Raw genomic sequence first — 26,587 nt, 5'->3', positions numbered from 1 at the left:
GTGATATATGGCCAATATACCACAGCTAAGGGCTGGGCTGTGTCCAGGCACTCTGTGTTGCGCTGTGCATAAGAACAGCCCTTAGACGTGGTATATTGGCCATATATCACAACTCCTCGGGCCTTATTGCTGAAATATAACACCTAACTAGCCATGTCTAATAGTAAATGTAATGTCCCCCATTTTGTTTTTGCAACTGGGCCCAGTGCACTTGCAATGGCCGATGCACAAGGGCAAGGCTAGCATGCTTAGATGAGTGACACTTGTACAGTGTAAATGGCTAGTTAGAACAGAAACCTGCATGGTGAGCCTACATGGGTTTGAACAGTTATGAGTGATGGACTATTCACAATGCCCATCTCTTACGGCCTCCTCTTAAAATTACACATTAAACTAGTGAAAAAGCCAGCCTACGTCACATTAGTGTCCATTTCCCCACTGTGTATCACAGTTGTGGATGACCAAAACTTCATATCAGTCTAGTTGGTCCTAAGTAAGCTCATATAGCCCTCAAGCTCTGGACTTCAAAGCCAGTTCCACTGTGTTTCATTGTTCCCCTCGAATCAGGGACCGATTTAGACCTGGGACACCAGGTGGATGCAGTTAACTCAGGTAGAACAGAAAACCAGCTCTGGACCTCATAGGGTAAGAGTTCAATACCGGTCATATAGTGTTTCCATCAAATATTCAGAACTCCACTGTGGGGCATTTAAAGCTGCCATACAGTGTGTATATATATATATATAATGTATTTATTTCACAAGCCTGAGAAACGGGTGGTCCTTTTTAGACATTTAAAAAGTAATGCAGATATCACACCACCATTTCCTGGTTGTAAAATGTTTTAATAGTTGGCCTAATTAAAGTTTGACAAAACAAGCCATGTATGGTGTAGAGGATCAATGCACGATTTAAAACACTGAAATATCTTTTCAATAAACAAAAATATTGTACATTCAGATGTTTGAAGCTGGTGTACAAAACCTAAAATAAAAGACGCAAAAACTGAATTTAATGGGAAGCAAAGAAATTGCGCACATAGAACAGATCTGTTTCTAAAAACTTGCTTTCAATGAGAATGACAGATCTAGCTCACATTTCTATGTGAATTTGGTCAGGTGACCTAAAAAGTGACATACTGCAGCTTTAATAGTGAGCCCCTTCCATACAGTCTGGAAAATAACATGACAAATCATGTCTGTGTCAATAACCTGTGTCAATAATCCTTATGTCCGTGCTTTTACAGTAAGCATTGGTCTCTGTCTTAGACCACTGAAATGGGAAAAATTATCCTTCACAACAGAAAAAAATCATATACATTTTTCTGAATTAATAAAACACGTTCCTATTGTTGCTGTACATGTGTGTGCACGCTCAGCATATCAATACATACAGGCAACTACAAACATAAAGGAAACACCAACATATCTTTATAGGGCGTTGGGCCACCACGAGCCAGAACATCTTCAATGCACCTTGGCATAGATTCTAGAAGTGTCTGGAACTCAATTGGAGGAATGCTCCATTCTTCCACAAGAAATTCCACCATTTGGTGTTTCGTTGACGGTGGTGGAAAACGCTGTCTCACTCGCCACTCCAGAATCTCCCATAAGTGTTCAATTGTGCTGAGATCTGGGGACTGAGACACTTCAAACCCCCTATGGTCCTTTGAGACCTCTATTTCAGTCCCAGAACTCTTCTAGCCTAGGTAGCCCAAATAACCACCATGGGATGTTAATTGCTTAATTTACTCAGGAACTACACCTGTGTGGAAGCACCTGCTTTCACTATACTTTGAATCCCTCATTGACTCAAGTGTTTCCTTTACTTTGGCAGTAACCTGTACATACGCCATAGATGTGTGAATGTATGTATGAAATAGAAGTCCCTACACAAGACTGTGTTTAGTAGTTATGTATGACCAGCCCATGTCAACAGATCAGTTAGTTTGGTTATGCAGTGATAATCTATACGCTGTGTGTTAGTGTGTGTGTGTGTCCAGTATGGGCTATTTAGCAAGTGTTCCAATACAATTGCTGACGTTGAGCCACAGCCTTGTAGAACGGTGTAATCCAGGGTTCCCCAACTAGCAGCCCACTGTGATTTTATTTAGCCCCAAGTTCTGAAAATTACTATTTTAAATGGTTGACCATAAGACTGTTAAAACACCAGCCAATCAGCTTCAAGTTTTAATTTTGGAAATCTGTCCCACAATATTCCCAGGCATAATACAGAGATATATGTGATCATATACAAACATATGCCAGGTTTGAAATTATTATGTTTTACTCAAATATATTCGTTTGAGCTTCTTGCTGTCAATTTGCAGTCAACAAATGATTTGTAATTATGTTAATCCGCTGATGAAAAATCATGCCGTGGCTTAAGGGGCGGCAGGGTAGTTTAGTGGTTAGAGCGTTGGACTAGTAACCGAAAGGTTGCAAGTTCAAATCCCCGAGCTGACAAGGTACAAATCTGTCGTTCTGCCCCTGAACAGGCAGTTAACCCACTGTACCTAGGCAGTCATTGAAAATAAGAATTTGTTCTTAACTTACTTGCCTAGTTAAATAAAGATAAAATAAAAAAAATCTAGTTGATGATCCCTGTTGTAAACCAAGGTCCATTAAAAACATGTCACAACCTTTAGTCGTACTGGTGTCCTCTTACCAGGGAAGAGCAGGGGGTTAAAGGATGAACAAAGTGAGAAATTACTCTGAACAAGAAAACAGTTCAGTTCTATCTCCTTCCCTCCTCAACATTTGCCTACTGAATGGGATCCCAACTCCTACTATCCAAGAAGAATGAATGCCAGAATTCCAGCCTAGCTCCATGTATGGAGCCATTGATTCTAATGGTGAGATCCGTGTCAACTCAGCACCACACATCTGCAGAAGTAAGAACTGGAGAAAAAGCATGTCTTCTCTACTGTCATGTTTTCAGCTTGCTGTCCATCTCTACGTGTGTCTGCATGTGGCTAGGCAGGTCCTGTAGAGACAAGGGGGAGACAAGGTACTGAGACATAGACAATAACCCCCCTCTGTTCCTTATATACAAAGAGCTCTCAAATTCTGCATTTTTGACAGAATAATCATCTGTAATAACAAGATCTGTAATTCAGGCAGAGAGTCTTGTAGACAGACAGGTTGACTGTTTGTCTTTGTTCATCAGTCAACCTGTCTGTCTACAAACCTGTCTGCCTGTCTCTTACCAGGTGGGAGGAGTCTTGTAATGCAGGTAAACCAAGCAGTTACTGTTGGTCTTTGTCCATTAGTCAACCTGTCTGTCTGTCTCTTACCAGGTGGGAGGAGTCTTGTAATTCAGGTAAACCAAGCAGCTACTGTTGGTCTTTGTCCATTAGTCAACCTGTCTGTCTACAAACCTGTCTGTCTGTCTCTTACCAGGTGGGAGGAGTCTTGTAATTCAGGTAAACCAAGCAGCTACTGTTGGTGTTTGCCCATTAGTCAACCTGTCTGTCTACAAACCTGTCTCTCTCTTACCAGGTGGGAAGAGTCTTGCGTGGCGAAGGCGGCGTCGCAGTTCCTCCAGCGACACCTGAAGGTCTGCAGGTGCCGGTTGCTGTGGTCGGTGAGCAGGTGCTGCAGGAGGTGCTCCCCCATGCCAAAGATCAGCGAGCAACCGTGCCACTGCACACAAAGGTCAGGTCAGAAAATGACATGTCAGACAAAACGATAGGAAATATTCTGAAGGTAAATCCCAGCATGTTTCTCTTACCCAGCAGCGGTAGTTTTGCATCAAGTTGAGTTTCACGGCCTGGACGGTGCCGTCGTAGCAGCCTGTGTAGATCTACATTGCATCAGGAGAGAAGAGTAGTTTATTGTCCACAACTTCTCTTTTTTCAATTTTGTAAATTCTATCAACTGTACAATGCATTCACAGTAGTCCCCTTTCCAATGTACTGAATGTAGATGTTGTTCATATTGCCTCTAGGCCCACAGGCACGAGGGTTGGCTTCTGGGCTGACTAAACAAGCTTACTTACCACGCTCTTATGGATGGCCATACACATCACCATGTCATGGTGGCCCCCGTACACCTGCAGCCGGTCGTGGGACTGTGGAGAGAGAGAGGGGTTGAGGGAGGGAGGAGAGAGACGGAGAGAGAGAGAGGGAGGAGAGAGACGGAGGGAGAGAGAGGGAGGAGAGAGACGGAGGGAGAGAGAGGGAGAAGAGAGAGGGAGGAGAGAGAGGGAGAGAGAGGGGTTGAGTGAGGAAGGAGAGAGACAGAAAGAGGACAGGACAGAGATGGTTCACCATCTTATATTGTGTGTCTTCTTTTATTAAGTGTGTTATACTTTAAATCAAGTATGATTTGTTTCAGAGAGAGAGACAGACTGAGACCGAGAGGGACGGACGGACGGAGACCGAGAGGGACGGACGGACGGAGACCGAGAGGGACGGACGGACGGAGGCCGAGAGGGACGGACGGACGGAGACCGAGAGGGACGGACACCGAGAGGGAGGGACGGACGGAGACCGAGAGGGAGGGACGGACGGAGGCCGAGAGGGAGGGACGGACGGAGGCCGAGAGGGAGGGACGGACGGAGACCGAGAGGGAGGGACGGACGGAGACCGAGAGGGAGGGACGGACGGACACCGAGAGGGAGGGACGGACGGAGACCGAGAGGGACGGACGGACGGAGACCGAGAGGGACGGACGGACGGAGACCGAGAGGGACGGACGGACGGAGACCGAGAGGGAGGGACGGACGGACGGAGACCGAGAGGGAGGGACGGACGGAGACCGAGAGGGAGGGACGGACGGAGACCGAGAGGGAGGGACGGACGGACGGAGACCGAGAGGGAGGGACGGACGGAGACCGAGAGGGAGGGACGGACGGAGACCGAGAGGGAGGGACGGACGGAGACCGAGAGGGAGGGACGGACGGACACCGAGAGGGAGGGACGGACGGACACCGAGAGGGAGGGACGGACGGAGACCGAGAGGGACGGACGGACGGACGGAGACCGAGAGGGACGGACGGACGGAGACCGAGAGGGACGGACGGACGGAGACCGAGAGGGAGGGACGGACGGAGACCGAGAGGGAGGGACGGACGGAGAGACCGAGAGGGAGGGACGGACGGAGACGGACCGAGAGGGAGGGACGGACGGAGGCCGAGAGGGAGGGACGGACGGAGGCCGAGAGGGAGGGACGGACGGAGACCGAGAGGGAGGGACGGACGGAGACCGAGAGGGAGGGACGGACGGAGACCGAGAGGGAGGGACGGACGGAGACCGAGAGGGACGGACGGAGACCGAGAGGGACGGACGGACGGAGACCGAGAGGGAGGGACGGACGGAGACCGAGAGGGAGGGACGGACGGAGACCGAGAGGGAGGGACGGACGGAGACCGAGAGGGAGGGACGGACGGAGACCGAGAGGGACGGACGGACGGAGACCGAGAGGGAGGGACGGACGGAGACCGAGAGGGAGGGACGGACGGAGACCGAGAGGGAGGGACGGACGGAGACCGAGGGAGGGACGGACGGAGACCGAGAGGGAGGGACGGACGGAGACCGAGAGGGACGGACGGACGGAGACCGAGAGGGACGGACGGACGGAGACCGAGAGGGACGGACGGACGGAGGACCGAGAGGGACGGACGGACGGAGACCGAGAGGGAGGGACGGACGGAGACCGAGAGGGAGGGACGGACGGAGACCGAGAGGGAGGGACGGACGGAGACCGAGAGGGAGGGACGGACGGACACCGAGAGGGAGGGACGGACGGACACCGAGAGGGACGGACGGACGGAGACCGAGAGGGACGGACGGACGGAGACCGAGAGGGACGGACGGACGGAGACCGAGAGGGACGGACGGACGGAGACCGAGAGGGACGGACGGAGACCGAGAGGGACGGACGGACGGAGACCGAGAGGGACGGACGGACGGAGACCGAGAGGGAGGGACGGACGGAGACCGAGAGGGAGGGACGGACGGAGACCGAGAGGGAGGGACGGACGGAGACCGAGAGGGAGGGACGGACGGAGACCGAGAGGGAGGGACGGACGGAGACCGAGAGGGAGGGACGGACGGAGACCGAGAGGGAGGGACGGACGGAGACCGAGAGGGAGGAGGACGGAGACCGGACGGACGGAGACCGAGAGGGAGGGACGGACGGAGACCGAGAGGGACGGACGGAGACCGAGAGGGACGGACGGAGACCGAGAGGGACGGACGGAGACCGAGAGGGACGGACGGAGACCGAGAGAGACGGACGGAGACCGAGAGAGAGACGGACGGAGACCGAGAGAGACAGACGGACACCGAGAGAGACAGACGGACGGAGACCGAGAGAGACAGACGGACGGAGACCGAGAGAGACAGACGGACGGAGACCGAGAGAGACAGACGGACGGAGACCGAGAGAGACAGACGGACGGAGACCGAGAGAGACAGACGGAGACCGAGAGAGACAGACGGAGACCGAGAGAGACAGACGGAGACCGAGAGAGACTGACGGAGACCGAGAGAGACTGACGGAGACCGAGAGAGACCGAGAGAGACTGACGGAGACCGAGAGAGACTGACGGAGACAGAGAGAGACTGACGGAGACAGAGAGAGACTTGGCCACTATTCTAGAAAAATCCTCAGCCCCTGGTGTTAGTCTCCACAATTCAGAGGTTAAATGCCTACTCTTCGCAGATGACCTGGGCCTACAGCAGAACCTGGACCTGCTAGAGCAGTACTGCCAGACCTGGGCCCTGGCAGTAAACGTCAAAAAGACTCCAATAATGATTTTCCAGAGAAGATCCAGATCTCAGGGAACTAGACCAAAGTTCTCAATTGGTACAAAATATATAGAATACTGCACACACTACAATTACATGGGTTTAAAAATAAGCTCAACTGGACACCTTAATGAAGCAGTGAATGAACTGAGAGAAAGTACACAGGACATTCTACGCTATTAAAAAACAAATTCAAATTGAAAACACCTATTACAATTTGGCTAAAACTAATCAAATGTGTCATTGAACCAATTGCACTTTATGGCAGTGAGGTGTGGGGTACTCTTGCAAAACAAGATTTCACCAAATGGACAAACACCCAATTGAAACCCTGTATGCAGAGTTCTAAGATTTTCCTACATGTCCGACAAACAATGCATGCAGGGCAGAATTAGGCCAAAATCCACTAATAATAATAATAACTCAAAAAAAAGCAATTAAGTTTTAGAAACATCTAAAATGCAGTGACCGCCTCTCATATCATTACCAAGCCCTGCAATGTCAAGAGTTGAGCATAGAAAAGAGTCCTCATCCAAAACCTTCTGCCCCAGCTGTGCCCTGGACACCGTATGTGAATTGATCCCCCCCCCCCCCCATCTTTCTTCAGAGCTCGTGCTGTTAGGTGACCTAAACTGGGACATGCTTAACACCCCGGGCCATCCTACAATCTAAACTTGATGCCCTCAATCTCACACAAATTATCAATGAACCTACCAGGTACAACCCCAAATCTGTAAACACAGGCACCCTCATAGATATCATCCTGACCAACCTGCCCTCTAAATACACCTCTGCTGTCTTCAACAAGGATCTCAGCGATCACTGCCTGCGTCCGTAATGGGTCTGCGGTCAAACGACCACCCCTCATTACTGTCAAACGCTCCCTAAAACACTTCTGCGAGCAGTCCTTTCTAATTGACCTGGCATCCTGGAAGGACATTGACCTCATTCCGTCAGTAGAAGATGCCTGGTTAGTCTTTAAAAGTGCTTTCCTCACCATCTTAAATAAGCATGCCCCATTCAAAAAATGTAGAACCAGGAACAGATATAGCCCTTGGTTCACCCCAGACCTGTCTGCCCTTAACCAGCACAAAAACATCCTGTGGCGTACTGCATTAGCATCGAATAGCCCCTGAGATATGCAACTTTTCAGGGAAGTTAGGAACCAATATACACAGGCAGTTAGGAAAGCAAAGGCTAGCTTTTTCAAACAGAAATTTGCATCCTGTACCACAAACTCAAAGGTTCTGGGACACTAAAGTCCATGGAGAATAAGAGCACCTCCTCTCAGCTGCCCACTGCACTGAGGCTAGGAAACAGTGTCACCACCGATAAATACGCAATAATAGAGAATTTCAATAAGCATTTTTCTACAGCTGTCCAAGCTTTCCACCTGGCTACCCTTACCCCGGTCAACAGCCCTGCACCCCACACAGCAACTTGCTCATGCCTACCCCATTTCTCCTTCATCCAAATTCAGATAACTGATGTTCTGAAAGAGCTGCAAAATCTGGACCCCTACAAATCAGCCGGGTTAGACAATCTTTACTTTCTCTTTCTAAAATGATCTGCCAAAATGGTTGCAACCACTATTACTAGTCTGTTCAACCTCGTTTGTATTGTCTGAGATCCCCAAAGATTGGAAAGCTGCCGCGGTCATCCCCCTCTTCAAATGGGGAGACACTCTAGACCCAAACTGCTACAGACTTGTATCTATCCTACCCTGCCTTTCTAAGGTCTTTGAATGCCAAGTTAACAAACAGATCACAGACCATTTCGAATCCCACCGTACCTTCTCCGCTACGCAATCTGGCTTCCGAGCTGGTCATGGGTGCACCTCAGCCACACTCAAGGTCCTAAATGATATCATAACCGCCATTGATAAGAGACAATACTGTGCAATGGTATTCATCGACCTGGCCAAGGCTTTCGACTCTCAAATGACTGCCTCGCCTGGTTCACCAACTACTTCTCAGACAGAGTTCAGTGTGTCAAATCAGAGGGCCTGTTGTCCGGACCTCTGGCAGTCTATGGGGGTGACACAGGGTTCAATTCTAGGGCCGACTCTTTTCTCTGTATACATTAATGATGTCACTCTTGCAGCTGGTGACTCTTTGATCCACCTCTATGCAGACGACGCCATTCTGTATACTTCTGGCCCTTCTTTGGACACTGTGTTAACTAACCTCCAGACGAGCTTCAATGCCATTACAACTCTCCTTCCGTGGCCTCCAATTGCTCTTAAATGCAAGAAAAACTAAATGCATGGTCTTCAACCGATCGCTGCCCACAACTTCCCGCCCGCCTAGCATCACTACTCTGGACAGTTCTGACTGAATATGTGGACAACTATAACTACACATTAAGCATCTCCAATCTAAAATTAAATCTAGAATCAGCTCCCTATTTCGCAACAAAGCATCCTTCACTCATGCTGCCAAACAAACCCTCGTAAAACTGACTATCCTACGACCCTTGTCTTCGGCAATGTCATTTACAAAATAGCCCCCAACACTCTACTTAGCAAATTGGATGCAGTCTATCACAGTGCCATCCGTTTTGTCACCAAAGCCCCATGTACTACCCACCACTGCGACCTGTATGCTCTCGTTGGCTGGCCCTCTCTTCATATTCGTCGCCAAACCCACTGGCTCCAGGTCATCTATAAGTCTTTGCTAGGTTAAGTCCCGCCTTATCTCAGCTCACTGGCACCCATCCATAGCACGCACTCCAGCAGGTATATTTCACTGTTCACCCCCAAAGCCAATTCCTCCTTTGACCGCATTTCCTTCCAGTTCTCTGTTGCCAATGACTGGAACGAACTGCAAAAATCACATCTCCCTCACTAGCTTTAAGCACCAGCTGTCAGAGCAACTCATAAATCACTGCACCTGTACATAGCCCACATGTAATTAGCCCATCCAACTACCTCATCCCCATACTGTCATTTTGCTCCTTTGCACCCCAGTATCTCTACTTGCACACTCATCTTGTGCACATCTATCACTCCAGTGTTTAATTGCTATATTGCAATTATTTCACCACTATGGCCTATTGCCTTACCTCCGTTATTCTACCTCATTTACAAACACTGTATATAGACTTTGTATTGTATTATTGACTCTGTTTGTTGATTCCATGTGTACCTCTGTTGTTGTTGTTTGTGTTGCATTGCTTTCCTTTATCTTGGGCAGGTCGCAGTTTTAAATGAGAACTTGTTCTCAACTAGCCTACCTTGTTAAATAAAAGGTTAAAAACATTTTTAAAAATTTAAAAATCCAGCTGGTCCTGGGGTTGTGTTCACAAACCTGTTCTAATAAAACAAATTACAACACAATCAAAACTATATAGATTATTGGGAAACACAAGCACAAAGCAGTGCCATCTGGCCCTAAATTGACAGTACACCGTTGCTAACTATTTGACCATGGTTACTGCTCAAAGAAAAACCTTGACAAAGTACAGGCTCAGGGAGCACAGCCTTGCCATTGAGAAGGGTAGACACAGGAAAACCTGGCTCCCTGTAAAGGAAAGGTTGTGCAACCACTGCACCACAGAGCTGCATTTCCTGACAAAACGTCAAAAATATAAAACAAGTAGATAGTGTCATTACCCCAAATTTGAAACACTTATTCAAGGTTTCAAAGACCTCTCTGATGAGTAGGCAACCTGTCCTGTTGGGGGAGGACGCAGAGAGCTGTGGGTTGGCAGCGCACTACATTGCTGCCTGCCATAAGATGAGGGACAGTGTCGGACAGACCAATCAACCTTCACATGTCCTCTACTGTATGCTTATTGTTATTGTATGGTTATTTTGACCTTTGGTTATTATTGTTACTGTTGTCCTGTTGACAATTTTGATTCTTATTATATTCATATTGTAAATATCCAAAGTAAGCTTTGGCAATATGTACATTGTTACGGTATACCAATAAAGCAAATTGAATGGAATTGAGAAAGAGAGCGAGACACAGACAAAGCGACAGATAAGCTAGTAATCTGAGTGAGTGGATAAAGCCATTGAAGGAGAGTAGGATGAGGCAGACCCACCTGTAACTCGTAGACACGCACCAACTTGTCCAGGCAGGCTGTCACCATGACCTTCCCCAAGATGGCTAACGCTGTGACTGCGTGGCTGTGACCCTTATAGATACGGACCAGCTCACCAGTCTACGCATGGACAGACACAGAGGGAGCGAGGAAGATGTCAACCAAAAAGACTGAAATCAAATAAATCAACTACATCCACAGATTATGTGACTGTTCCGTCATACGGGAATGAATGTGTTACGATGATTATGTGAACAAGGAAAGTGATGGGAGGGGTTAGACACTCACGTGGATGTTGTGGGCGTGGACAGACGTATCACTGGAGCCGCTGAAGACCAGGTCATTCACCACCTGACATCAGACAAATGGGGAAAGAATGATCATACCTGACAGGCAGAGTCAGAGTTGTCCGTTCAAGACAACCAACAAATTAACGTTACATTAACATGCCAAGTGTTAACTTGTGTCCAAAATGAGTATAAAACACTGATTGCATCACATTCAGACCACTACAGGAGAACAAACCCTGAAATATGCCGTGTCAGCGTAGGAATGCTGACCCAGGGATCAGCGTAGGAATGCTGACCCAGGGATCAGCGTAGGAATGCTGACCCAGGGATCAGCGTAGGAATGCTGACCCAGGGATCAGCGTAGGAATGCTGACCCAGGGATCAGCGTAGGAATGCTGACCCAGGGATCAGCGTAGGAATGCTGACCCAGGGATCAGCGTAGGAATGCTGACCCAGGGATCAGCGTAGGAATGCTGACCCAGGGATCAGCGTAGGAATGCTGACCCAGGGATCAGCGTAGGAATGCTGACCCAGGGATCAGTGTAGGAATGCTGACCCAGGGATCAGTGTAGGAATGCTGACCCAGGGATCAGTGTAGGAATGCTGACCCAGGGATCAGTGTAGGAATGCTGACCCGGGATCAGGTCCCACCTGTCCATAGGGTCTAAGAGGGAAATGTGTTCTCGGTAAAAGGTCGGGGTTGACTCCCCAATTGACTGAATTCAAATGGAATTGACCCACCCTGGACCCAAGGACACAGTGGTGACACACGATAAGATTTCTATTTTAGATCATATCAACTACCCGACTCCTCACCTTCATACAGAGGACGGTCTTAGTGTGGCCCTGCAGTGAGCGCAGCAGCAGACCGCTCTTGGCGTCACGTACGCTGATGGTGCTGTCGTAAGAGCCCACTAGCAGCACCCGCCGAGCTCCCTCCTGGGACGTGCCCAGGCAGCTCACCCCCCGTGGGCCGTGGCACTCAAACACATCCAGCTGCCTCTGGGTCTGCAGGGGAGACAGGGAGGGAGAGGAAGGAGAATAGGAAGAGAACAACTGTTTGTATCATATTCTGATCCAAGCTATAACTAGGAACTACCATGTTGAATAGTGGACCAATCAAAGCGTCTCAGAGAAGGAGTGCCGATCTAGGATCGGTTGTGCCTTTTTGATCCTAATGGAGAGAGAATAAAATCATATGGATAAGGGGGACCTGATCCCAGATCAGCACACCTACTCTAGAGATGCTTTATGATTTCAGGACCTGGACTCCAGGCTTAGACACACTCACCTTGACCTCAAAGCTGACCACAGATCCATTTGCCAGGCCTACGTACAGGATGTTCCAGTGAATGTGCAGACACAGCACCCGGTCGGACAGAGAGATCTGCTCAAGGCACTTCTTTGACTGAAAAGGGAAAGGAGGAAGATGAGGACCAGAGATATACAGTAGGGAGAGGGGAGGTGATGTATAGGAAGATGAGGACCAGAGATATACAGTAGGGAGAGGGGAGGTGATGTATAGGAAGATGAGGACCAGAGATATACAGTAGGGAGAGGGGAGGTGATGTATAGGAAGATGAGGACCAGAGATATACAGTAGGGAGAGGGGAGGTGATGTATAGGAAGATGAGGACCAGAGATATACAGTAGGGAGAGGGGAGGTGATGTATAGGAAGATGAGGACCAGAGATATACAGTAGGGAGAGGGGAGGTGATGTATAGGAAGATGAGGACCAGAGATATACAGTAGGGAGAGGGGAGGTGATGTATAGGAAGATGAGGACCAGAGATATACAGTAGGGAGAGGGGAGGTGATGTATAGGAAGATGAGGACCAGAGATATACAGTAGGGAGAGGGGAGGTGATGTATAGGAAGATGAGGACCAGAGATATACAGTAGGGAGAGGGGAGGTGATGTATAGGAAGATGAGGACCAGAGATATACAGTAGGGAGAGGGGAGGTGATGTATAGGAAGATGAGGACCAGAGATATACAGTAGGGAGAGGGGAGGTGATGTATAGGAAGATGAGGACCAGAGATATACAGTAGGGAGAGGGGAGGTGATGTATAGGAAGAGAGGACCAGAGATATACAGGGGAGGTGATGTATAGGAAGATGAGGACCAGAGATATACAGTAGGGAGAGGGGAGGTGATGTATAGGAAGATGAGGACCAGAGATATACAGTAGGGAGAGGGGAGGTGATGTATAGGAAGATGAGGACCAGAGATATACAGTAGGGAGAGGGGAGGTGATGTATAGGAAGATGAGGACCAGAGATATACAGTAGGGAGAGGGGAGGTGATGTATAGGAAGATGAGGACCAGAGATATACAGTAGGGAGAGGGTAGGTGATACCTTCAGGCGTATAGACAGACACCCTATGTGTTTGAATAAAACCAACTACAGGCACTGAGCTTGTCTGATGCTTTAAGCACATTGTTTGATTAAATAATTAAGACACAAATGACTAAAGAAAGAGCCTGATGGTCACACTAAAACATTTTTTATAGCGAGTGCCTGTGTGATTGGCGCACGTTGTCTCGCTCTCCTCCCTACTGCAGTGAAGGCACCACAGCAAGTGTTAATTGCTCTTTGTGCTGAAGCTGCAACAATTTCAGCCATTTAGTTTCTTACTTGTTTCTGAATGAAAAGTTGTTACCATAATCCCTAATTTGTTTAGGAAAAACATTCCCTATTCCCTCAAACCTTGCTCTCTCTACGTGAAACAAATACGCATGGCATGCATGTGACCAATAGGGCCTGACCTATAGCATATCATTATCACATCGATAAACAAACACCCAAAAAACAAACACGTGACAGCAAAATGGATGCAGAAAAAACACTTGAAAACGGGAGAATGTTAACTGGTTGCTCAGAAAAAAAAAGAAGGGAAGTCAGATCTGTGGGAGATATTTGACTTGGTTGTGGAAATGACTGGAGATGAACGATAAGGAGGGTATAGGAAACAGGCGTTGTGTGAGTAGTGTCCCAAGCTGTTGCTGTTAGATTACAATATTATTTCTTCTGACAATTCGGAGCAGTGTAAACACTAAGTGTACAAGAGAGTCATAAAATGTAAATGTAAATGTCTATAGGCTATAAGAGTTGTGTGCATATTAAGTGTGACAAACTGGTGCTGTTAAATTACAATATACCTTTTGTCTGTTTGGAAAAGAGTAAACACTCAATAAATAAGTAATATCAGTCTGCCGTAACAATTTTAAAAAGGCCTTTTTTGGATACACAAGTGTCCCACATATCCCAGAGGGGTTAACTGACTTGCCTAGTTAAATACATGTCAAATAAACCATTTGCTATTATGCACATAGCAACATAGGGAAAGGTGCCAATTCTACAGGGCACTGAAACTCATGTTTCAGAAACGCGGACAGCGAACATATCCAACACGGGAGAAAGCACATTTGATTTATTTGTGTGGCACCATTATTTTTTACATAATATAACTCACATACAATTTCAGTACAACATGTCTTAGTGATGAACTATGCCATCCCTGTGGCCTCCACAATGGACTAGTCCACTGAGACAGGCGCGAATCAGACAGGTGTCTTATACAACATAAAAAATAAACATTGTGACTGCTCGACTAAAGAAATCTCGGTCAACCAACAGCCTATCGACCAAACAATCGACCAGTCAACTACCTATTGCCATTAAACGCTCTAAAAGTTTTAAAGTCACCATTGGCCTCTTGGTGAAATCATGAGCAGTTTCCTTCCTCTCCGGCAACTGAGTTAGGAAGGACGACCGTATGTTTATTGATACACCACCCAAAGTGTAATTAAAAAGTTCACCATGCTCAAAGGGATATTCAACGCCTGCTTTTAAAATGTTCTACCCATCTACCAATAGGTGCCCTTCTTTGCGAGTCATTGGAAAACCTCCCTGGTCTTTGTGGTTGAATCTTTGTTTGAAATTCACTGTTCGACTGATAATTGTATGCGTATGGGTGCAGAGAGGAGGTTGTCATAAAAAAAACAACATGTTAAACACTATTATTGCACACAGTGCGAGTCAAAACATTTCAGCTTTCATTTTTTATTAAATGGTAAAAAAAAAAGTATCTAAAAATATTATTCCACTTTGACATTATGGGGTATTGTGATGTCATTATGGGGTATTGTGATGTCATTATGGGGTATTGTGATGTCATTATGGGGTATTGTGATGTCATTATGGGGTATTGTGGATAGGCCAGCGACCGAAAACATCTAAACCTAATCAATTTCAAATTCAGGCTGTAACACAACAAAATGTGGAAAAGGTCAAGGGGTGTGAATACTTTCTGAAGGCACTGTGTGATGAAAGGGGTGTGGTACCTTGATGCTGAAGCAGCGGATGGTGAGGTCACTGGAGCCGGTGTAGAGACGTGCTGGCAGGCCGGGCAGAGATGACACCAGCAGGCAGTTGATCTTGTTGGTGTGGCCCTCAAACACAGCTTGGCACGCTTTGCTCTGAACACCCCAGGGACAAAAATACAGTATCTCAGCATTGTAAGCCTGCCTGTTAGTCAAATCCAATTTATATTGTAGAATAATAGAAGACATCAAAACTATGAAATAACACATATGGAATCATGTAGTAAACAAAAAAAAGTGTTAAATCAAAATATATTTTATATTTGAGATTCTTCAAAGTAGCCACCCTTTGCCTTGATGACAGCTTTTTACACTCTTAGCATTCTCTCAACCAGTTTCATGAGGAAGTCACCTGGAATGCATTTCAATTAACAGGTGTGCCTTGTTAAAAGTTCATTTGTGGAATTTCTTTCCATCTTAATGAGTTTGAGCCAATCAGTTGTGCTGTAACAAGGTAAGGGTGGTATACAGAAGATAGACCTACGGTAGCGTCCCACCTGGCCAACATCTGTTGAAATTGCAGAGCGCGAAATTCAAACTACAGAATTATAAATATTTAACTTTCATAAAATCACAAGTGTAATAGATAAAAATAAAGCTTAACTAATCCAGCTGCTGTGTGAGATTTCAAAAAGGCTTTATGGCGAAAGCACACCATGCGATTATCTGAGGACAGCACACCGCCATGAAAAACATATTTCAACCAGGCAGGTGTGACATGAAAGTCAGAAATAGCGGTATAAAAAAATGAATTACCTTTGATTATCTTCTGTTGGCACTCCAAAAGGTCTATTGAAAATAGTGGCTGAATAGGGGTTGTCCTCTGGGTTTCGCCTGCCATGTCAGTTCTGTTATACTCACAGACATCATCTATATCCAAATCTACCCATTATATGCATATCCTAGCTTCTGGGCCTGAGTAACAGGCAGTTTACTTTGGGCACGCTTTTCATCCGGATGTCAAAATACTGCCCCCTACCCCAGAGAGGTTAAGACATGAAGGTCAATCAATCCAGAACTTTTCAAGAACTTTTAAAGTTTCTTCAAGTGCAGTCGCAAAAACAATCAAGCGCTATGATGAAACTGGCTCTCATGAGGACCGCCACAGGAAAGGAAGACCCAGAGTTACCTCTGCTGCAGAGGATAAGTTCATTAGTTACCAGCCTCAGAAATTGCAGCCCAAATAAATGTTTCACAGAGTTCAAGTAACAGACATCTCAACATCAACTGTTCAGAGGAGACTGTGGGAATCAGGCCTTCATGGTTGAATTGTAGCAAAGTAACCACCACTAAAGGACATCAATAAGAAGAGACTTGCTTGGGCCAAGAAACGCGAACAATGGAATGTCCATTGGAAATCGGTGGAAATCTGTCCTTTGGTCTGATGAGTCCAAATTTGAGATTTTTGGTTCCAACCGCCATGTCTTTGTGACTCAGAGTAGGTGAACGGATAATCTCAGCATGTGTGTGGTTCCCACCGTAAAGCATGGATGAGGTGGTGTGAGGATGCTTTGCTGGTGACGCTGTCAGTGATTTATTTAGAATTTAAGGAACACTTAACCAGCATGGCTACCACAGCATTCTGTAGTGATACGCCATCCCATCTGGTTTGCACTTAATTTGTATTTTCAACATGACATGACCCAACACAACTCCAGGCTGTGTAAGGTCTATTTGATCAAGAAGGAGAATGATGGAATGCTGCATCAGATGACCTAGCCTCCCCAATCACCCGACCTCATCCCAATTGAGTTGGTTTGAGATGGTTTGGGACCGCAGAGTGAAGGAAAAGCAGCCAGCATGTGTGGGAACTCCTTCAAGACTGTTGGAAAAGCATTCCAGGTGAAGCTGGTTGAGAGAATGCCAAGAGTGTTCAAAGCTGTCATCAAGGCAAAGGGTGGCTACTTTGAAGAATCTCAAATACATTTATTTGTTTAACACTTTTTTGGTTACTGCATGATTCCATATGTTATTTCATAGTTTTGAAGTCGCACCATTATTCTACAACGTAGAAAACAGTACAAATAAAGAAAAACCCTTGAGTTAGGTGTCCAAACTTTGAACCAACATATGGCAAACCTTTGTTTTAGCAAACATGTGTTTTGAGTTACCTTTCTAGCTAATAAGCCATGTTAGAGTTCAGACTTCCTGCAATTACAATGTGGGTAGGTCAAAACATTGAAAAACAATCTACCAAATCTATTAATTTTTAAATGTTGATTACTTCTCCTTGCCATTATCAATCACCTGAGATAATAAGACCAGATGTGAAATTTTGCTAACGTATAACGGGGGTCTCGGTCACCGGTTGTCAGGGGGGGGGGGGTCTTAATTGCCTGCAAGGGGGTCCCTGGGCAAGAAAATGTGTAAGACCCCTGTCCTATACGCACCACTAGGCAATATGCTCGTGCTGTGTTATCCCCTGAACATGTATACAGGAAGCCCCCATGGATCTGGAGGTCATGGACGGTGCCAGTGTGGCCCTCGAAGCTCCCCAGAGACGGCTCCTGCTCCTCAGCCACGTCGGCACACTCTGAGGGGAGAGAGATAGAGGGTCAAAACCAGGAAACGGAGCCATATCACAAACACTAGTTATGGAACAGACAGAAACTCGTACACCGTGTAGACTTGCCTACAAACAGACAGACCTATAATACACTCAGGCTGCGCGGCATTAACATTCAACGTTTATGACTAATTGACACATTTTCATTTCAGCCCAAAAAATGGTGGAAGTGGACATATGAAGCAGGTAACTCACTTGGGGGACTATGTTTCTTTTTCACAGTTACAGGGGGTAACTTCATTTTGCTGGGGAAACAGAAACCACAGGTATTTCACATTAGGGGGGGGCATTGCATTCAAAAGAGGATTCTAATGCAACAATGTGGGTTGATACTCTGATAACATAACGCCTGGAAACACTAACGCCTGGATACACTGATCTAGCAATTACCAAACAATTTAGCTTCCATTACTGTTATTGATACCCAGGTCCTTGTTTATTATTGTTTATTCCTTTATGGAAATGTACAGTAAAGAGACTAACCCGTAGCTGGTGTCCTTTAGTTTGATGTCCTTATGGTCCTCCTTAACCCTGACTGTCTGTGTACCGCTAGAGTTCACCTCCACACACACAGACCTAGGTGGGGTGGAGGGGAGCTGTGCGGGAGCAGGGGTGTGTGGAACAATGGCCTCCGGCTCCTCCTCGACGTCCGAGTCATCGATGGCGACGACGTCCATGTTGGATCTCGGCTGGCGCTCTACAGTGACTGTCTCGACGTAGCAGTCGCTGTCTCCTTCGTCACCCCCTTTACCCCCGTCCTTCTCCTGCCCCAATAGAGGGTCTTTCCGCACCTGTGCGAGGTGGACAGAGGTGAGGGTGAGCCCCTCTTGGTCCTCCCAGTCCTCCGAGTCACTGGTGGTGGAACTGGCCGTTGAACTCTGGTCTTGAACGTCTTCCTGCTTTGACTTGGTCCTCCTGGTGGCCTTCTCCTTGCTCTGCTTCTTTTGCCTTCCCCTCAGCTGCTTGGTGCTGGTAGACAGTGAGGTGGAGCTACCCACCACCCTCTGCTGGCCGAGTGTCGCAACAGCAGGTGGTGTAGTTGCAGGAAGGGTCACTGTGGTGGAAGGGGGTTTGGCGGGTATGGGGATGTGTAGAGGTGAGGGAACGAGGACAGGGGTGGTGGAGCGAGGGTTCACGAGGGGATAGGAAATGACAGGACTGCGTGAGGGGGTGGCGCGAGACTGGCTGTTGAGAGTGGCAGGCTCTTTTTTGACAGGCAGGCTCACTGGGGTGGAGGGGGTGGGGTTTAGGATGGGTATGGCGGAGGGGGTGGAGTGGTAAGCCGGGGTCAGATTGGGATAGGGCGACAAGGGTGCCGCAGAGGTGGGCCCCGTGGGGGAAGGGATACGGAGGTTGGACAGAGGAAGGAGTGAGGGGTGTTGGGTAGGCACCGTAGCTGCTGCCACTGCCCCTTGCATCCCCTGCAGGATCTCAATACGCTTGGCTCTGAGACCGTTAATCTCTGTGGTAACCTGCAACACAGACAACAAAAGTGAAACCGATGCCACACTTCATCTATTCATCCTCTATACCAGGGTCGGGTTCAGGGTCGTTCCTATGTGTATCTTAATAAAAATCCAGGTAGAACCTCCGTTTCCTTCCCTTTCATCCCCACTGATCACAACCCAGGTAGATGTAGTGAGCATCCCGGACGTAGTACCTGCTGTTTGACTAGTAGGAGGCGCTGCACCTCTGTGTAGGCGACCTGCAGGGTGTTGCGGGCCTGGATCAGGGAAGTGTCTAGGCTCTGTAGGGAACCGCTCAGCTCCTCCTCCATCAGAGACACAGCTAGCAGCTGGTCCACCTGGACATTCTCTACAGAACAGGGAATGGAGTAAGTCTGGATGTAACAACCACACAGACAAAGTGTGAACCTCAATAGTCTAATGTGGGGGTCTTTACCAGTCTCATCTCCTTCATCAGCAAAGACTGGAAAACACAGGACATGTCGAAGCAATATACTGGGGAGTGTCTTTCCCCTTCCCGGTTCAACAATACTGGGGAGTGTCTTTCCCCTTCCCGGTTCAACAATACTGGGGAGTGTCTTTCCCCTTCCCGGTTCAACAATACTGGGGAGTGTCTTTCCCCTTCCCGGTTCAACAATACTGGAGAGTGTCTTTCCCCTTCCCGGTTCTTTCACAGTGCAGGTAAAGGAGGGGAGACAAGGAAAGAAAGACACTTCGGAGTATTGAGATGCACTCACAGAATTGTGATCACACCGACTGACTATGGAAATGAGTTACAACAGTGATGTGGAACATGGAGCAAAGAAACCAATTGCAGACATTGACATATCTCTACTGCAAAGTTATAAACCGTTAGATTCTAGCTTGAAATATACTTATTCATGTTAAACATACCAGAACTTGGCGATTACTTTAGATAAGAAATGTATATGTTGGGGGTCAAGGAAGGGCAAAGAGGAACTTTGTGTAAGGAAAGTTAGTGAGAAAAAGGGGAAGAGCAGAAAGTTAATATTCTGCTCAAACATGCTATTATTGAATATAAATGTTTCTAAAGGAGGGAGGCAAAGGGCAACAGTCTAGTTTCAGTTCTTAATAAGGCAGGCCAGTTTCTGACTAACAGAGAAGGACCGTCTTAGACATGCAAGGAGATGACTCCGCCTACTCGAAAAGTATAAATGTGTGCTTGTGTGACTTGTATGTTGTGTTTGCAGCTGAAGCACTCAGTGGATTGAATAAACTTGGTTTGAGCTGAGCCAAAACTGCTATTGCAGGGACGGTGGACGGAGTAACAACAATTCAAGCAAGCCGAGAGGTAAATCTGACAAATAAATTTGGCGGTGAAAACCCCCGAACCTTGTTCCCAATGTGGCTCATTTGGCCATGGGTGGTGCCTGAGCCCTCTGCACCGGCTCATTTGGCCATGGGTGGTGCCTGAGCCCTCTGCACCGGCTCATTTGGCCATGGGTGGTGCCTGAGCCCTCTGCACCCTCATTCCGGGGCAAGTGCAGCTGTTCAGACATTTTTTTCACTGACTAGTGAGCAACAGCAAGCACTCCTGAAAGCAGCCGGAGTTGGAGATAATGCAAATGGGTATTTGGTCTATGTGCGGTCGTCAAATTGGCTGAATTTATGATGAAAAATCATTAATTTCAGTGGGGTTACAGGGATAGAATCTAAAGCTATGCAATTACTACCCATGCTCTTTACAATAGGTCCAGTGACAATACCGGGCTCATTCTTTATGGTAACCCGGGGTAGAACCAATTATAATGTAGACACAGAAGTAACAATATGTGCATATTTCAGGAAGGAGGGTACCACAAATTTTAAGTGACAACTTACCGCTGTTTGACTTAATCTTTTGCCTTTTCCCACTCTGATCCACACCAGAGGTGTCTAACAAGTCACTATCCTGAGACAAAGACCGAGGAAAAGAGAAGGGTGAACACTAGCTGGCACATTTGTTAACATCAATAGACTTGAAAGAAGCAGGAAAAGTAGCAGCCTGACTGTCTAATAACTCCTCCCCTTACCACTTTCCGCTTCTTTTTCCTCTTTGTATTCAACTGTCTCTGCTCACTGTCCACTCCTGCCTCCCTGTACTGCTCTGGTTCAGTCTTCACACATAAAGACTGAGGGGCTCGGGATGACCTGCTATCCCGCAGCACAGTGCTAGGCTGCTCCGATCCCAGCGTCCGAGCCTCTGACGGTTGCTCTCTGATGACATCACTAGCAGGCATTGCCTGTGGGAGAGAGGGAGTGGGTAGGGCTGCAGGGGGCGGGGCTCCGTCGGGGAAACCAGACTCCCATTGGAAGCCCTCTGTTAGGGGGAGGTCCTCGTCTTCGTCCAGGGCCAGGCCCTCTGGGTCAGAGAGGGGGTTCACCAGTTCAATGCCAAACCTGCAACATGAAACCATTACCTTCCAATTACAGATAATATTGTAGTGAGTAACACAGATGCATGTTCCCAGAGCAACAGTCAAAAGAGACAGTTTGATCTTATCTTAGTCTTAAACGGCATTGTTAAAAAAAAATACACAGTTGTCCAGAATAATCTAATTGCTTTCCTGGTCATGGACTAAAAACCATCCATTATAAATGAAGAATATCCATTGAAAGTATGTTTTTGTCCAAGACAAGACATAACCTGGGTTTAGTAAACCAGTCCTAAGTGCTGCCCTCCCTCACCTGGGCATGCCTTTGACTTTCTCCTGCTTCTTCCGGTTGGCCTCCTGGTACATCTCCCTCCAGTTGACCTTCCTCTGTGACCCCGCGGAACTGAGCAGCTTCTTCAGTGTGGGTTTGAGCCCTGCCCCTGTCCCCGTCTCCTTCTCTCCCTCGCCCTTCCGTATCCGGCGAGCTGCATTCAGGTTAGGCTCGTGGGCTCCGGGTTTGCTGATATGTCGGGTCAAGTCCCTCTTCAGAGAGGTAGGTCGTGGAAGGTTGCTCAATCGGGGCACAGTTGAACCTTCCTGAGGATTGATTTGGCTGCTAACCGGACCGTATGTGTCTGAAGCCAATCCCTCACCTTCCTTGGTCGGTTGTGAGTTACTGGTTTCCTCTACCTTGGGGTATCGGGTTGATCTTCGTTTAGCTTGGTTGCCAGGGAGAGGCAAAGTTTCACTTGAAGCCACAGATCTGGTAGTGCTAACCTGTGAGGACTGCAGGGAGGCGGTGGAGGGGAGGCTTTTTAACTGGCTGACTGGGGAGCTGGAGTTGGGAAGTGTGGCTGCCTCTCCACGCTTGGTCCTCTGTGTCCTTCTGGGTAGGCCCTCCTCGGCCTCAACCTCTGCCCCCCTGCAATGGCCTCGAGTTGTGGTGAGAGTCGGGGTGACGGAAGAGGCTCTTGGGGGCTCCCTCACCCCCAGGGCTCTCCGGACCTGACGTAGCATCACAGTGACGTCCACGCTCCGTATCCGGCCCTTGTCGCCGTCACCCTGACCAGAGGGACCTGAGCTGGAGGTAGAGACTGGGGCAGTGGTACTACCAGAGAGTCTCTCCCCTGGGCTGAAGATGATTGCTCCTTTTGGAGGTAGGTTATCACTAGTGAAGTCCATATCCTGGGTCTTTCTGGGTGCCTGCCCATAGAATTCGTAACCCAACTGGCTGGTTTTAGGCCACCTCAGCTGGCCTGGTGGTAGCGTCACAGGATTTACTCCGGCTCCTCTAAGGTTCTTATGAAATGTGTTGGGCCTGCTAGCTTTGAAGCCCCTTCCTCTGACACTAGTGCCCAGGCTCTGGATGTCAGGACTGCCAGAAATTGGAGGATTGTCATCACTGCCAACTTGATGGGGCTGGGACAATGTGGACTGGGTGTGTTGTTCACTATAGGGGTGGCATGTTCCACCTGGGGGTCCCCTAAACTCTGGCCAGGGAGGCTGAGCTCCACTCTGCCCCTGTGGTGTGGCTGGCTGACTGGGGGGCAGAGACTTGAGTTTACAGGCGAGCCGGTTCTCCTTGTTTTGTACCATCTTACCACTGAGTGGCTGTGATGTCTTCTGCTGGGGTTTCTTCTCTTTGGAAAGTTGTGTTTTCGATTTAGCTAATTTTAGTTTAGCTACTTGCGGTATCCATTTCAGTGCTTTTCCCTTTGACTGCTTGGGACATTTCCGCATGGGAGCTTTCTTCTTTTCCGGGTCTTGCTGCGCTTCCATTTTTAGATTCAGTTTCTTTTTCTTCCTCTTTTTCTTTTTCCTATGTTGGAAGACAAACGGAATGACGTTCAAAATGAAGCCAGTAGGGATTTAACAAAAGGCATCGGTTCCTGGTTCAAATTTGTAAGAAATTAGTGCGTTGGCCCGCAGGGCCCAAACCGATCCAAATGTAGCATGGACCCAAGGCGATCCAAATGTAGCATGCATCGGTCAGAACATCGATTCAAACATTACGAATCACCGGTTCATAATTTTTTGGTTGCTCAAATTACTTTATTTTTACCTTCCAAAAATACCTCCTCTTTTGTGACAACTGTGTCCTCTCCTTCATTGTCGAACTAAGCAAGTAATTGTGTTGACAGTCATTGATCTACAAGTCATTTGGCATCAACCCCAGGCAATATCAGTAGCATAGTCAAACAGTGCTCAGCTTCGCGCGCTGACCAATCAGGCCTATTCCTGATCATGCATGTCACCTTGAGCATTCAAATGTTTGTTCAATGGCTTGCGCAACATTGTGCTTTATTAGTTGAGTAACATCCAATGTCATTTGCCAGGTTATTTTTTAATCAAGTGTGCTGTTGAAAATTGTGTTTTACCGGAATAAAAGTATTTAACCCTCTCTTAACCGGTTAATGGGGGTTGCTTATTCGATAACGGACCAAGATTTGCATCCCTAGTCATATCCTTCACACACACACACACACACACACACACACACAGAGAGGACCGGCTCATGAGCTCTATCAGCTCTAGATTTTCATTTAAAATGGAAAATGTATATGTTAGTGCAACACATGTTAGTTCATCGAATCGTAATCCTATCGAATGGCATCGATTCATTCCTTTAAATCAAATGAATCGCACAGAATTCTTTAAACTGAAATGTATCATATCCCATGTATCAAGATCATTTTGGAATTGTCTTGAAAGGAAAGATGCACATCCTTAAAAGAATGGCTTCTTCGCTAAGCAAACTCTAGTATCTCATGTCTTGTACGACAAAGACAATGTAGTGTATGTAGCTGCTTTATATCAAGGAAGCTGTAATAATTTGTTCAACTGGCACAACAATTTACATTTGACCAAGTACTCTCAGGTCTCCTGTTGTTTAAAATGAAGAGACAATGTAATAAACATGGAACTCACTCCATCTTATGCAGTTCTTTGTTCCTTTCCCTGACTTTGGAGAGCAGCTCTGCGTCGAGGTCGTGTTCCACATACATAGGCTTAGTCTTCCGTGGCGGGTTCTTGATCTTGTCTCCGTGCGACTGGGTGGAGATGTGCTCGGCGTACTCAGTCAAACCCTGAGAGGACACTTTGCACACTTTGCACCAGTGCCTACAATCCCTGGGGAAGAGGAGGGGTGGCATATTTCTCTAGTCCTGGCCATGCTTATTTATCTAGTCCTGGCCATGCCTTCAAATGTTTGTTAAATGGCCATATTTATTTTTCTAGTCCTGGTCATGCATATTTATCTAGTCCTGGTCATGCTTTCAAATGTTTGTTAAATGGCCATATTTATTTTTCTAGTCCTGGTCATGCTTATTTCTCTAATAGTGATTATTTATTTATGAACTTTTAGTTACTCGGGGCAGCCCAATTGAGACCAAGGTTTCATTCCCAATGGTGCCCTGAGTGGAAAAATGTTCTCACAACAGGAAGAACAATTTATATTACAATTAAAACATAATGCAGGTTAAAAATGGAAATTAGACACTGTGTGGAAGTAACCACTACCAAGTAATAGAGTCAGTCTTTACACTTAAAGCATAATTTTTTGTAGGGACGTGGTACTAATTTTTACAGACATGTATGCATTAAGATTCAGTTCACAAAAGACCTGTGTGGTTGGGAATTGAATCTCACCTGCCCTTCACATTCTCAAGCTCTCGGTGGTGTAGCATGCTCTGCATGTGCTTGTGCGCATCCTGTAGGATAGTTAGGAGAAGAATTTAAAAAAAAATCTGAACTTGAATAACATCTCTCAAGACATGGCAATAGTGAAAAATGCCAATCAACAGCATGCAATTGGCTTCAGCCTGGAATCGCTAAACCAAATCACAGTATCTATGACACAGTAGCCAATATTGTATGGACAATTATAATTTGTTATCGCCTATAAAATACTGTCCAACACTGTACAAGTAATCCAGTTGAAATGTGCTGTTCTGGGAAATATGGTTATACCAATAATAAGATATATCTTACATTTTTCAGGTAGACCTTGCGACATAATATACAATAGCAAGACACCTCCACCTTCACGCTTGGGGTCTTCTTAGTCGGTGTCATCTCTGGAAAGGGAAAATGATATGCAGCACATTTTGAAGACAGCTAAGGACCTAATGACAGTTTCAAACCTAACTACCTTGATTTAAAAGTCCATAAACAAGGCTTTTTACAACGTAAAGATGTCCTCGTCTTTGGAGTTATGAATCACTGCCTACCGTGCAATTTCTTACCACCTGGAGCCAACAATATAATATTTGAGTGTCTGTGAGATGGTGTGTCATGACAATCAACCTATCCAATAGACACTCACAATTTAATTTACAAAACAGGTAGATGCAAACAATGCATTATATTGTTGGCTAGCTAGCTCTTTTTAGCATTGTATTACTACTGTCCGTTTGTCAAGGTTTAGATAGCAAACGTTGGAGGTTGGTTGGTTGGCTAGCTAGCTAGCTTCGTTTGCAAAATATGACAAACACGTTTTCAAAACATTCTCAAGATACCAGGACCACAGACATGTTAGTTTATGAATTGTGTAGAAACATACATTGCAGTGTACAAACCATACTTACCTCCTAGAGTTTTTTGGTATATTATTGTACTCAGCAAATCTCACATGGCCAATTTGATCGCCATGCTTGTGGTCCACAAAACACCCGACCGCTGCTGATCCACCTCGTCATA

General features: G+C 46.9%; 1 protein-coding gene across 2 annotated transcripts; it reads right to left on the bottom strand.

Moving 5' to 3' along the window:
* Positions 1–824: 824 nt before the first annotated feature.
* Positions 825–26,578, bottom strand: znf106b (zinc finger protein 106b). 2 transcript variants are annotated; one of them, XM_065008661.1, is made up of 20 exons: positions 26,476–26,578; positions 25,880–25,965; positions 25,538–25,599; positions 24,818–25,009; positions 22,203–23,708; positions 21,548–21,914; positions 21,357–21,426; positions 19,709–19,863; positions 18,532–19,520; positions 18,244–18,293; positions 17,873–18,015; positions 15,444–15,578; positions 12,386–12,502; positions 11,911–12,102; positions 11,093–11,155; positions 10,805–10,924; positions 4,000–4,071; positions 3,733–3,804; positions 3,498–3,644; positions 825–2,985 (listed from the first exon to the last, which is right to left on the bottom strand). In XM_065008661.1, exons 2-20 carry the CDS (start codon positions 25,961–25,963, stop codon positions 2,929–2,931), a joined length of 4,593 nt encoding a protein of 1,530 aa, XP_064864733.1. In that variant the 5' UTR covers positions 25,964–25,965; positions 26,476–26,578; the 3' UTR covers positions 825–2,928. The 2 variants fall into 2 exon arrangements, with proteins under 2 accessions (XP_064864733.1, XP_064864732.1); XM_065008660.1 differs by having other exon boundaries at positions 24,818–25,018; positions 26,476–26,577.
* Between the last annotated feature and the right edge of the window lie 9 nt (positions 26,579–26,587).

Source organism: Oncorhynchus nerka, linkage group LG24, assembly GCF_034236695.1.
Source record: "Oncorhynchus nerka isolate Pitt River linkage group LG24, Oner_Uvic_2.0, whole genome shotgun sequence".
Classification (NCBI taxonomy): domain Eukaryota; kingdom Metazoa; phylum Chordata; class Actinopteri; order Salmoniformes; family Salmonidae; genus Oncorhynchus; species Oncorhynchus nerka.
This window is presented reverse-complemented; position numbering and strand designations above follow the sequence as displayed.